General features: G+C 38.9%; 1 protein-coding gene across 4 annotated transcripts in view; it reads left to right on the top strand.

Annotated features, from left to right (window-relative positions):
• BLK (BLK proto-oncogene, Src family tyrosine kinase) overlaps positions 1–13,217 on the top strand; it is an 89,315-nt gene that overhangs the window by 51,327 nt on the left and 24,771 nt on the right. For all 4 annotated transcript variants that reach the window (XM_049866431.1, XM_049866432.1, XM_049866433.1 and 1 more), the window contains one exon: positions 4,237–4,345. In XM_049866431.1, coding sequence (XP_049722388.1) covers positions 4,238–4,345 — 108 coding nt within the window. In that variant the 5' untranslated portion in view covers position 4,237. The remainder of the gene's footprint in view (positions 1–4,236; positions 4,346–13,217) is intronic.

Below are 13,217 nucleotides of genomic sequence, written 5' to 3'. Positions count from 1 at the left end.
TGAACCTTAAGATAATTTTATCAATTAAAAATTGTACTTATAATTGAAAGTACAGTCAATATATATAAGGAATCAGAAGGTCAGTCAATAAAGAGAAGAAATTAAAACAATTTTAAGACAACACTACATAAAACTTTGTGGCAACAAATTGAAATATGTAAAGGAAATTGAAAATCTATAAATTATATAAATCATCAAAATGGATGCAAAGAGAAGAAAAAATATGAATAGATCAATTTCCATAGAAGAAATTGGAAGTGTATTTAAAGATCTACTATCTAAAAGAGCCCCAGGAACAGACGACTTAACAGCTGAGTTCTATCTAGACTATAAAGAACAGATAATTCCAATGTTATTAAACTATTCAAGACCATAGAAAAAAGAAAAAGATCCAGAGATCTCCCCAATGTATTTTATGAAGCCAGCATCATATTAATGCTAACACTTCACAGACAAACCACAGTTGGAAATACAGATTTTAATTCTAAATAAAATATTAGCAAGCATGGTCCATCCAAGTGTCACGAAGAATACCACCCAGTGCCGTCACAAAGAATAATACACCTCAATAAAATAGCTTTATTCCAAGAATGCAAAAATGTTTCCATGAGAAATTTTATCAACATAATTCATTACGCCAACAAATTAAAGGAGGAATTAACATATTATAGATGCTAAATAGGCACTAGGAGCCCTGGTTGCACAGTGGTTAAAGAGCTCAGCTGCTAGCCAAAAGGTTGGCAGTTCAAATTCGCCAGCTGCTCCATGGAAGAAAGATGTGGCAGTCTTTTTCTATAAAGATTTACAACCTTGAAAACCCTATGTGACAGTTCTGCTCTGTCCTCTATAGGGTCTCTATGAGTCAGAATCAACATCAATTTTTTTTTTTTTTAATAAGTACTGGATAAAATTCATTAGGGGGCAGTGGTAGTTCGGTGGCAGAATTCTCGCCTTCCATGCAGAAGACCAGGTTTGATTTCGAGCCAATGCACTTCATGCCAGCCACCACATGTCTGTCAGTGGAAGCTTGTGTGTTGCTGTGATGCTGAATGCATTTCAGTGGAGCTTCCAGACTAAGACCAACTAGGAAGAAAGGCCTGGTGATCTACTTCCAAAAAGAAAACCTGTTGCCATTGAGTCAATTCTGACTCATACTTCCAAAAATGTTAATGAAAACCCTACATATCACAACAGTCCCATCTGCAACCAATCTTAGGGATGATGCAGGACTAGGCAGCATTTCTTTCACTTGTGCGTGGGGTCACCATGAGTCGGGGGCTGACTCAACAGCAGGTAACAACAACAAAATTTAGTAGCCTTTCCTAATATAGGCCCATAATCCCTTATCCAAAATTCCAAAATGCAGAAGTCTCTGAAAATTGAAATGTTGCTTGAAGTTTGACACCAAAATTTGGTGGTAAAGCTGTTTAAAGTAACAAGAAAGAACTACTTAAATACAAAAAGTATTGTTCTTTACAAACTTAAAGTATTAGATGTTTTATATAAAGGCATACTCAAAAATACTTGTGAATTATTTGTTGCTGTGGTTCTCTGACCTATATTCAAAACTATTATAAGCCTTTTCTTTTTTCAAGATTTGTTTGAGGAGAAATGACATGAAGTACTTGCTTTAAACTTTCTGGATGAAATGCATTATTGTGTCTCATTGAATCTAAGACATCACTTACTGGATGATTTAGATGACTAGCATATATCATTAAAATGAGGGGGGGGATGCTGCCAGTTACACTGTGAATGACCATCAATTACAAGACATCCCAATTTCAGAGATGTGAAAATATCACCATTAACTAACAACATGGCTCTTCATACAAGAGTGGTGAGTTCCCTTCTTGCTTTATAAATTTATCAGTCTTGAGGATGGGTCAGCTGTGAGGTAGTAGAGTATGGGGGCTCTATGGTCAGACTGACTGGACCCCAGACCTCATTCTGCCACTGCCCAGTTCTTTGACCATGAAAAATTTATTTAACATCTCAAACCTCAGTACTGGAACAGTAATAATACCTACTTTTTTTATACTAACTTGCAGCCCTAGTGCTGTAGTGGTTAAGACATTGACTGCTAACCAAAATGTTGGCGGTTTGAATCCATCAGCTGCTCCTTAAAAACTCTATGAGGCCGCTCCATTCTGTCCTATAGGATCACTATGACTCAGGATTGACTCAATGGCAACGGGTTTGGTTTTTTTTTTATATACTTAATTTATAGAATTGAAAAGATTATATGAGATACAGTTCATAAAGTACCCAGCAAAGAGTGAGCACTTCCTAAACAGTAGCTCCAGAGATGAAGGTGATGATGACGATGATGATCTTAAAGATTCTTTACCCAAGAAAAATCTTTACCATATTTTCCCACCCCTGAAGAAGAATCCCGGATATTACTGAGAAGCTACAGTAGGCCTTGGATGCCTGTGTCAGTCTGCCCTGAATTTATAGCCTCTTACCTGAAAATCTGAGCTGGAAAGAACTTGAGATGCTCTAACAAAGCCCTTGCCATTTATGAAGGAGCACACATTGGCTCAGAGAGGAAATATGACTTTCCCAAGTGAAGCTAAGGAAAGAAGCCCACTGCTGTCAAGATGATTGCAACTTGTAGTGACCACATGTGACTGAGTAGAACTGCCCCATAAGGTTTCCAAGGCTGTAAATCTTCTGGAAGGGGACTCACACATCTTTCTTCCCAAAGTGGGTTTGAACCCCCAGCCTTCTGGTTGGCAACCAAATGCTTTAACCACTGTGCAACCAGGGCTCCTCCAAGTAACACTGCCACCAGCAAAATTAAGACTAAAACCCAGACCGCCAGAGACATTGGTGAGGTTCTTTCTAGAAAAACACATGGCCTCCTGCCAAGGCTATTGTCCCCAGAGCACTAGGATGCTCCCTAGCAGTTTCTGGCAGTTGCCTCAGGCCAGATGATCTCTTTGTCCTAAATTCAGTCCTTTCTTCTCCCTGGAGCGCTTCACTCTGCTCTGGAAAAAAGACAAAAGCAAGGTTAGATCACCCAACCACTTGTAAATCCATGTTCTGATTTTGAGGCCTTCATTGCCCCCACTCCCACCCCCCCCAATTGGTCCCCTTAAAAGGGGTTAGGGAACATTATGCTGAGTGAAATTAATCAGATGCAAAAGGACAAATATTGTATAAGACCACTATTATAAAATCTTGAGAAATAGTATAAACTGAGAAGAACACACACTTTTGTGGTTATGAGGGGGGAGGGAGGGAGGGTGGGAGAGGGTTATTTACTGATTAGTTAGTAGGAAGGTCAGCTCAACTGGACTAGACCAAAAGCAAAGAAGTTTCCGGGATAAACTGAAGGCTTCGAAGGTCAGCAGAGCAAGGGTGGAGGTTTGGGGACTATGGCTTAAGGGGACTTTTAAGTCAATTGGCAAAACAATTCTATTATGAAAACATTCTGCATCCCACTTTGAAGTGTGGCATCTGGGGTCTTAAATGCTAACAAGCAGCCATCTAAGATGCATCAATCAGTCTCAACCCACCTGGATCAAAGGAGAATGAAGAACACCAAGGTCGCACGATAACTAAGAGCCCAAGAGACAGAAAGGGCCACATGAACCAGAGACTTACATCACTCTGAGACCAGAACTAGATGGTGCCTGGCCACAACCGATGACTGCCCTGACAGGGAGCACAACAGAGAACCCCTGAGGGAGCAGGAGAACAGTGGGATGCAGACCCCAAATTCTCATAAAAAGACCAGACTTAATGGTCTGACTGAGACTAGAAGAATCCCAGCAGTCATGGTCCCCAAACCTTCTGTTGGCCCAGGACAGGAACCATTCCCGAAGACAACTCATCAGACATGGGAGGGACTGGACAATGGGTTGGAGAGAGATGCTGATGAAGAGTGAGCTACTTGTATCAGGTGGACACTTGAGACTGTGTTGGCGTCTCCTGTCTGGAGGGAAGATGGGAGGGTAGAGAGGGTTAGAAACCGGCAAAAGGGTCACAAAAGGAGAGACTGGAAGGAGGGAGCGGGCTGACTCACTAGGGGGAGAGTAAGTGGGAGTATGGAGTAAGGTGTATATAAGCTTATACGTGACAGACTGACTTGACTTGTAAACTCACTTAAAGCACAATAAAAATTATAAAAATAAAAAGAAAAAAAAGGGGGTTAGGGAGCTCTTCCGTACAGAAGATTTGAAGACCTACTTGTCTTACATCATCAATCTGCTATTTACTCTCCAACAGGATGGGAGTGGTGAGCAGCAAAAAGCAGGTCAAGGAGAAGGATAAGGGCCGATGGAGCCCCGTGAGGATCAGCACCCAGAGCAAGGCTCCCCCACCACTGCCACCCCTGGTGAGTGATCAGCCCCATTCCTAGCTGGAGAGGAGGAGGAGGGAAAGCATGGAACATGTGGTTCCCTGGAGTCTGCTGCATGCTTCCTCCCTGCCCCAGTGCCATCTCTAGATAATTCAGGGCTCCTACAAATAGGCCCCTTTCGACTCTCCCAACACACAGCAGTGTGGCAGTGCAGTAGAATGTTTAGCAGCATGGGCTCTAGAGCCAGAGTGCCCAAGTTTCAATCTATTAATTGCATGTTTTGAAGTAAGTCATTTAACTTCTTTTTGCCTCAGTTTCTGCATCTGTAAAATGGATATAATAAAAGTACCTCCCTGACAGGGTTTTAACAAGTTGCAGCGAGATAGTGTATTGCTTTTAGCACAGGACCAGGTACACGGTTATAAAAAAAAAAACTGTTGCCATTTTTTTTTAGCCCCCAATAATTCTTGCCCATTTTTCATTTCCCAAGGGCAACCTTGACAGGGGAAAGAAATCAAAGTGATCAGTTGAGGAGAAGGTGTGTTGGAGAAGGGTTTGGGGCATTTAGCAACATCTTTTGCCTCAACCCCTACCCAGAAGCTCCTGGATAGCACTGTCCTCTGTGTGGCATTGTTACCAGCATTTCAAAGAGCTTCCTCTCTGGGCTATGAAGCATACGGGTTGGAAGGTGTCTCTCCTCACCTCCAGAGCAGACCCTTGGATTTTCACGGAACGCCATAGGCATTTTAAACACGGAAAACTTTCCAAAGAAAGAAAAAAAGTAAAATTTCAAAAGAAAAAGAAAGTTTTATCACTAGGGGATTCATTTTTCCTATCATGCAGCTCTGGTTTATTTACAATGCAGTTAGCACCCTGTGGCAGCCTGGGCTCTCCCCAAACATGCACTTTTAGATGACTGTTCATGTCCTCCACTGCCACTACTGCTGACCTACCTATCGCCTTTTGCTTTGGAGTAGTTGAGAGTCATGTCTGGCATCCCCTCTCCTGCCACTCTATCTCCACATGTATGTCCAAGTGGCTTGTCGTGGGTGGCGATTGTTAATTCCATTTCATAGATAAGCCCAGGCACTTTATCTACCTGCTTCCCAAGTTAGCACCAGGCTCGGCATGTAACAACTTGTGGTTAGACATTGTGGAGTCAATTCCAACTCATGGCAATCCCGTGTGTGCAGAGTAGAACTGCCCCGTAGGGTTTTCAAGGCTGTATGACCTTTTGGAAGAAGATCACCAGGCCTGTCTTCTGAGGTGCCTTTGGGGAGGGGTTTGGACCTCCAGTCTTTCTGTTAGTAGTCCAGTGCTTAACTATTTGTGCCATTGTGCCACTCCTACATAACAACTAGATATATGTTAATGAATGAATGATGGATTGGGAAAACTCGGACTTAGGAAGATTAATCTTTCCAAAGTTACATGCTAATAAGTAGCATAGCCTGGGTTTTTTTAACTTTAAAAAGTCATATTGTATATTAATTAAGAGAAAAATAATTACTCATTATCCCACTACCCAGACATAACCAGAGTTAGCACTTCAGAGCTCCTGCCTCCTGACCCTTTTTCAATACATTTTTTGTATTATTTGTTTATATTTTTAATGGAATCATACCAAACATACCATTTTGCAAAATGCTACTTCAAAATTGTGTTCAATAAACATAGAACACAAACAATAGAATATTTGTGACACATAGGTCATCAAGTTAGAATAAGAATAAAATGAATACCTGTGCCATCAGAAGAAATAGAAAGTGACTAGCTCTTTGAAGCACTTTGCTCCCTGTCCCGCCATCCCCTTCACTCCTAGGCGCCATTGTTACAAAAGTGTTTATCATTCCTTGCCTTTGTGTTTTTATTTTATCACATGTGTATATTCTTAAACAATATTTAGTCTAAATTTGCATTTTTTGAACTTTAAATTAATTAGCTCAAGCAGCATGTATTTTTCTGAGACTTGATATTCACCTCAACTTTATGTTTGTGAGATTTATCCAAATTGATGCACGCAGCTATAGTTCATTCATTTCCACAGTTGCATGGTATTTCATTCTCTGACTATCCCTCACTTTGTCTATTCTCTTCACACTGTTCATCAGGGTTATTTACATCTTTTAAATATTTTTTCTTGTTTTTAATTTTTATTGTAGTTTAAGTGAAAGCTTGCAAATCAGTCTCTCATACAAAAAGTTATACACACCTTGCTATGTACTCCTAGCTCCTCTTCTCGTAATGAGACAGCACATTCCTTCTCTCCACCCTGTATTCCCTGTGTCCATTCAACCACCTCCTGCCCCCTTCTTCCTTCTCATCTTGCCACAAGACAGGAGCTGCCCACATAGTCTCATGTGTCTACTTGATCCAAGAGGCTCACTCCTCACCAGTATCATTTTCTGTCCTATAGTCCAGTCTAATCCCTGTCTGAAGAGTTGGCTTTGGGAATGGTTCCTGTCTTGGGCTAACAGGAGGTATGGGGACAATGACCTCTGGGGTCTTTCTAGTCTCAGTCAGACCACTAAGTCTGATCTTTTTATGAGAACTTGAGGTCTGCATCCCACTACTTTCCTGCTCCCTCAGGGGTTCTCTGTTGTGTTGCCTGTCAGGGCAGTCATCGGTTGTAGCCGGGCACCATCTAGTTCTTCTGGTCTCAGGCTGATGTAGTCTCTGGTATACGTGGCCCTTTCTGTCTCTTGGGCTCTTAATTACCTTGTGTCCTTTGTGTTCTTCATTCTCCTTTGCTCCAAGTGGGTTGAGACCAATTGATACATCTTAGATGGCCGCTTGCTAACGTTTAAGACCCCAGATGCCACTTTCCAAAGTTGGATGCAGAATGTTTTCTTTATAGGTTTTATTATGCAAATTGACCTAAAAGTCCCCTGAAACCATGGTCCCCAAACCCCTGCCCCTGCTACACTGGCCTTCAAAGCATTCAGTTTATTCAGGAAACTTCTTTGCTTTTGGTTTAGTCCGGTTGTGCTGAACTCTCTTATATTATGTGTTGTCTTTCCCTTCACCTAAAATAGTTCTCGTCTACTATCTAATTAGTGAATACCCCTCTCCTTCCCTCCCACCCCTCTCTCGTAACCATCAAAGAATATTTTCTTGTCTGTTTAAACTATTTCTTAAGTTCTTATAGTAGTGGTCTCATACAATATTTGTCCTTTTGCAACTGACTAATTTCATTCAGCATAATGCCTTCCAGATTCCTCCGTGTTATGAAATGTTTCAGGGATTCATCATCATTCTTTATCGATGCATATTATTCCATTCTGTGACTATACCATAATTTATTTACCCATTTATCAGTTGAAGGGCACCTTGGTTGCTTCCATCTTTTTGCTATTGTAAAAAGTGCTGCAGTGAACATGGGTGTGCATTAATCTGTTCATGTAAAGGCTCTTATTTCTCTAGGATATATTCCAAGGAGTGGGATTGCTGGATCCTATCGTAGTTCTATTTCTAGCTCTTTAAGGAAGTGTCAAATCAATTTCCAAAGTGGTTGTACATTTTACATTCCCACCAGCAGTGTATAAGTGTTTCAATCTCTCCACAACCTCTCCAACATTTATTATTTTGTGTTTTTTGGATTAATGCCAGCCTTGTTGGAGTGAGATGGAATCTCATTGTAGTTTTGATTTGCATTCCTCATGTATCTGTTACCTGTCTGAATGTCTTCTTTGGTGAAGTGTCTGTTCACATCCTTTGCCCATTTTTTAATTGGGTTATTTGTCTTTTTGTTGTTGAGTTTTTGTGGTATCACGTAGATTTTAGAGATCAGATGCTGATTGGAAATGTCATAGCTGAAAACTTTTTCCCAGTCTGTAGGTAATCTTTTTACTCTTTTGGTGAAGTCTTTGGATGAGCATAGGTGTTTGATTTTTAGGAGCTCCCAGTTATCTAGTTTCTCTTCTGGTGTTTGTGCATTGTTAGTAATGTTTTGCATACTGTTTATGCCATTGTCCTTATTTTTTCTTCCATGATCTTTATCATTTTAGATTTTATATTTACTCTTTGATCCATTTTGAGTTTGTTTTTGTGCATGGTGTGAGGTATGGATCTTGTTTCTTTTTTTGCAAATGGATATCCAGTTATGCCAGCACCATTTGTTAAACAGACTTTCTTTTCCCCGTTTAATTGACTTTGGGCCTTTGTCAAATATCAGCTCCTCATATGTGGATGGATTTACGTCTGGATTCTCAATTCTGTTCCGTTGGTCTATGTATCTGTTGCTGTACCAGTACCAGGCTGTTTTGACTACTAAGGTGATATAATAGTTTCTAAAATCTGTAGTGTGAGACCTCCCACTTTGTCCTTCTTTTTCAGTAATGCTTTATTTATCTGGGGCTTCTTTTCCTTCCATATGAAGTTGGTGATTTGTTTCTCCAACTCGTTAAAAAATGTCATTGGAATTTGGATCAGAATTGCATTGTATCTATAGGTTGCTTTTGGTAGAATAGACATTTTTACAATGTTAAGTCTTCCTGTCCATGAGCTAGGTATGTTTTTCCACTTATGTAGGTCTCTTTTGGCTTCTTGCAGTAGTGTCTTGTAGTTTTCTTTGTATAGGTCTTTTATGTGTCTGGTAAGATTTGTTTCTAAGTAAATGGTGTTGATTTGGTGATTTCCTCTTTGATGTTCTTTTTGTTGGTGTAGAGGAGTCCAACTGATTTTTTTGTATGTTTATCTGCTTTCCTGATACTCTGCTGACCTCTTCTATTAGTTCAGTAGTTCTCTTGAGGATTCTTTAGGGTGTTCTGTGTATAAGGTCATCTCATCTGCAAATAGAGATACTTTTACTTCTTCCTTACCAATCTGGATGCCCTTTATTTTTTTTATCGACCCTAATTGCCCTGGCTAGGACCTCCAGCACAATGTTGAATAAGAGTGGTGATAAAGGGCATTGTTGTCTGGTTCCCGATTTCAAGGGGAATGCTTTCAGACTCTCTCCGTTTAGGAAGATGTTGGCTGTTGGCTTTGTATGCATGCTCTTTATTATGTTGAGGAATTTTTCTTCTGTTCCTATTTTGCTGAGAGTTTTTATCATGAATCAGTGTTGGACTTTGTCAAATGCCTTTTCTGCATCAATTGGTAAGATGATGTGGTTTTTGTCTTTTGTTTTATTTATATGATGCATTACATTAATTGTTTTTCTAATGTTGAACCATCCCTGCATACCTGGTATGAATCCCACTTGGTCATGGTGAATTATTTTTTTGATATGCTGTTGAATTCTATTGGCTAGAATTTTGTTGAGGAGTTTTGCATCTAAGTTCATGAGGGACATAGGTCTTAATTTTCTTTTTTTATGGTGTCCTCTCCTGGTTTTGGTATCAGGGATATGCTGGCTTCATAGAATGAGTTTTGGAGTATTCCATCCTTTTCTAAGCTCTGAAATACCTTTAGGAGTAGTGGGGTTAACTCTTCTCTGAAAGTTTTTTAGAAGTCCCCAGTGAAGCCATCTGGGCCAGGGCTTTTTTTTGTTGGGAGTTTTTAAATTACCTTTTCAATATCTTCTTTTGTTATGGGTTTATTTAGCTGTTCTAACACTGTTTTTGTTAGTTTAGGTAGGTAGTGTGCTTCTAGAAATTCATCCATTTCTTCTAGGTTTTCAAATTTGTTAGAGTACAATTTTTCGTAGTAGTCTGATACGATTCTTTTAATTTCAGTTGGGTCTGTTATGATATCATTCATCTCACATTTTATTCAGGTTATTTACTTCCCCTCTTTTTTTTCTTTTGTGGGTTTGGCCAATGATTTATCAATTTTGTTAATTTTTTCAAAGAATCAGCTTTTGGTCTTGTTAACTCTTCCAATTGTTTTTCTGTTCTCTATTTCATTTAATTCTGCTCTAATTTTTATTTTTTTTTTTTTCCTCTGGTGCCTGAGGGGTTTTTGTTGTTGTTGTTGTTACTCTGTTTCTATTTGTTCAAGTTGTAGGAATAATTCTTTGATTTTGGCCCTTTCTTCTCTTTGGATGTTTGCATTTATTGATATAAATTGACCTCCGAGCACTGCTTTAGCTGTGTCCAAAGGTTCTGATAGAAAGTGTTTTCATTCTCACTGGATCCTATGAATTTCTTTACTCTATCCTTAATTTCTTCTATAACCCAGTTGTTTTTGAGCTGGGTATTGTTCAGTTTCCAAGTGTTTGATTTCTTTTCCCCGCTTTTTCTGTTATTGATTTTTACTTTTATAGCCTTATGGTCAGAGAGGAAGCTTTGTAATTTTTTGATGTTTTGGTTTCTGCTAAACTTTGCCTTATGACCTAATACGTGGCCTATTCTAGAGAATATTCCATGTGGATTGGAAAAGAAGGTATACTTGGCTGCTGTTGGGTGGAGTGTTCTGTATATGTTTATGAAGTCAAGGTGGTTGATTATGGCATTTAGATCTTCCATGTCTTTATTGAGCTTCTTTCTGGATGTTCTGTCCTTCACCAAAAATGGTATGTTGAAGTCTCCTAATATAATTGTGGAGCTGTCTATCTCAATTTTCAATGCTGTTAGAGTATGTTTTATGTATCTTTCAGCTCTGTCATTGGGTGTGTAAATATTTAGGATGGTTATATCCTCCTGGTACATTGTCCCTTTAATCATTACATACTATTCTTCCTTGCCCTTTGTGGTGGATTTCACTTTAAAGTCCATTTAGTTAGAAATTAATATTGCCACTCCTGCTCTTTTTTGATTGTTGTTTGCTTAATATATTTTTTTCCATCCTTTGAGTTTTAGTTTGTTTGTGTCTCTAAGTCTAAGGTGTGTCTCTTTCAGGCAGCATATAGATGGATCTTGTTTTTTTAATCCATTCTGCTATTTTCTGTCTCTTTATTTGTGCATTTAGTTCTTTTACATGCAGTGTGAGTATAGATAGGTATGAGTTTAGTGCTGTCATTTTGATGTCTTTTTTTGTGCGTTGTTGATGGTTTCTTTTTTCCACTTAATTTTTTGTGCTGAGTGGTTTATATAAAAATATATATATATATTTTTTCCTCTTATTTGTTGTTGTTGATTTTGTTTCTGCAGGGTCTTTTTTTTTTTTTTTTGTATTTTATTTTGTGGTTACTTTAATATTTACTCTATTTTTCTAAGTTTAAACCTAGCTTGTATTTCTTTATATCACCTTGTCTCCTTCTCCATATGAAACACCTATGACTACATTTCTTAGTCCCTTTTTATTGTTTTAGTGTTGTCTTTTTTACATAATGACATTGCTGTTTACCGGTTTTGAGTGTTTTTTTTTTTTATCTTGATTTATTTTTGTGATTTCCCTATCTGGGTTGACATCTGGTTGCTCTGTCCTGTGTTCTAGTCTTGGGTTCATATCTGATATTATTGATTTTCTAACCAGAGAATTTCCTTTAGTAGTTCTTGTAGTTTTGGTTTGGTTTTTACGAATTCCCTAAACTTCTGTTTATCTGGAAATGTCCTAATTTCACCTTCATATTTGAGAGACAGTTTTGCTGGATATATGATTCTTGGCTGGTATTTTTTTTTCCTTCAATGCTTTATAGAAGTCATCCCATTGCCTTCTTGCCTGCATGGTTTCTGCTGAGTAGTCAGAGCTTATTCTTATGACTCTCCTTTGTAGGTGACTTTTGTGGTTTATCCCTAACTGCTCTTAAAATTCTCTCTTTATCTTTGGTTTTGGCAAGTTTGATTATGTCTTGGTGACTTTCTTTTGAGATCTACCTTATGTGGAGTTCAATGAGCATCTTGGATAGATATCTTCTCATCTTTCATAATATCAGGGAAGTTTTCTGCCCACAAATCTTCAACAATTCTCTCTGTATTTTCTGTTATCCCTCCGTGTTCTGCTACTCCAATTACTCATAGGTTATTTCTCTTGATAGAGTCCCACATGATTCTTAGGGTTTCTTCTTTTTTTTAATCCTTTTATCTGATTTTTCTTTGAATATATTGATGCCAAGTGTTTTATTTTCAGTCTCACTAATTCTGCCTTCGACTTGCTCAGTTCTACTGAGTTTCTATTGAGTTGTCTAATTCTGTGATTTTATTGTTAATCTTCTGAATTTCTGTTTGCTGTCTTTCTATGGATTCTCAGAGCTTATTAAGTTTTTCATTATATTTTTGAATAACCTTTTTAATTTCTTCAACTACTTTATCTGTGTGTTCCTTTGGTTGTTCTGTGTTTTGCCTGATCTTCTTTCTGATCTCCTTCCTGATGTCTTGAAGAGTTCTGTTATTAATCTTTTGTATTCTACATCTGATAATTCCAGAAAAGCGTCTTCAGCCAGAAGATTCCTTGATTCTTTGTTCTGAGAGTTTGTTGACACGATCATGGTCTGCTTCTTTATGTGAGTTGATATTAACTGTTGTCTCTGTGCCATCTATAAGTTATTGTATTAGTTTATTTTATGTTTGCTTACTGTATCCTAGCTTCTTGCTTTGTTTTGTTTTGATATGCCCAGATGGGTTGCTTGAGTGAGCAAGCTTGATTATTTTTGCCTTTGGAGCTCTAACATCCTGTCACCAGACAGCTAGGGCTGTTGTCAGGTGTATGAGCTTATGAGTTCATTGACTTTTCTTGTGTGGATTCAGCTCAGGTGTCCAGGTAGCTGATCATCAAGTGTGTGGTACAGGCTCTGTCCTACTGTCTTAGAGGGACTGGGGTGATTTGTGTAGGTACAGGTACCTGCTTGCTGCAGGGGATCATGCTCTTAACAAGGCAGGGGGCTGACAACCATTCCCTGAGTATCTGTGAGGAAAGCAAGTCCCTGTTCCCTACAGAGCACAGATAAGTAGGTTCTGCAGATGGAACATGGGCACACAATGCTTTTAGTTGTAAGTACTGGGAGGTACCAGCTATCCTTGGACCTCTGTTGTGGGTGGCTAGGTGACATGGGTGGAGCCACCAGTCCTTAGGCCCCTGATGTGGG

This window comes from Elephas maximus, chromosome 22 (assembly GCF_024166365.1).
Source record: "Elephas maximus indicus isolate mEleMax1 chromosome 22, mEleMax1 primary haplotype, whole genome shotgun sequence".
In the NCBI taxonomy this organism is placed as follows: domain Eukaryota; kingdom Metazoa; phylum Chordata; class Mammalia; order Proboscidea; family Elephantidae; genus Elephas; species Elephas maximus.
Note: the sequence above shows the minus strand (reverse complement) of the source record. Positions and strands in the feature narration are given on the sequence as shown.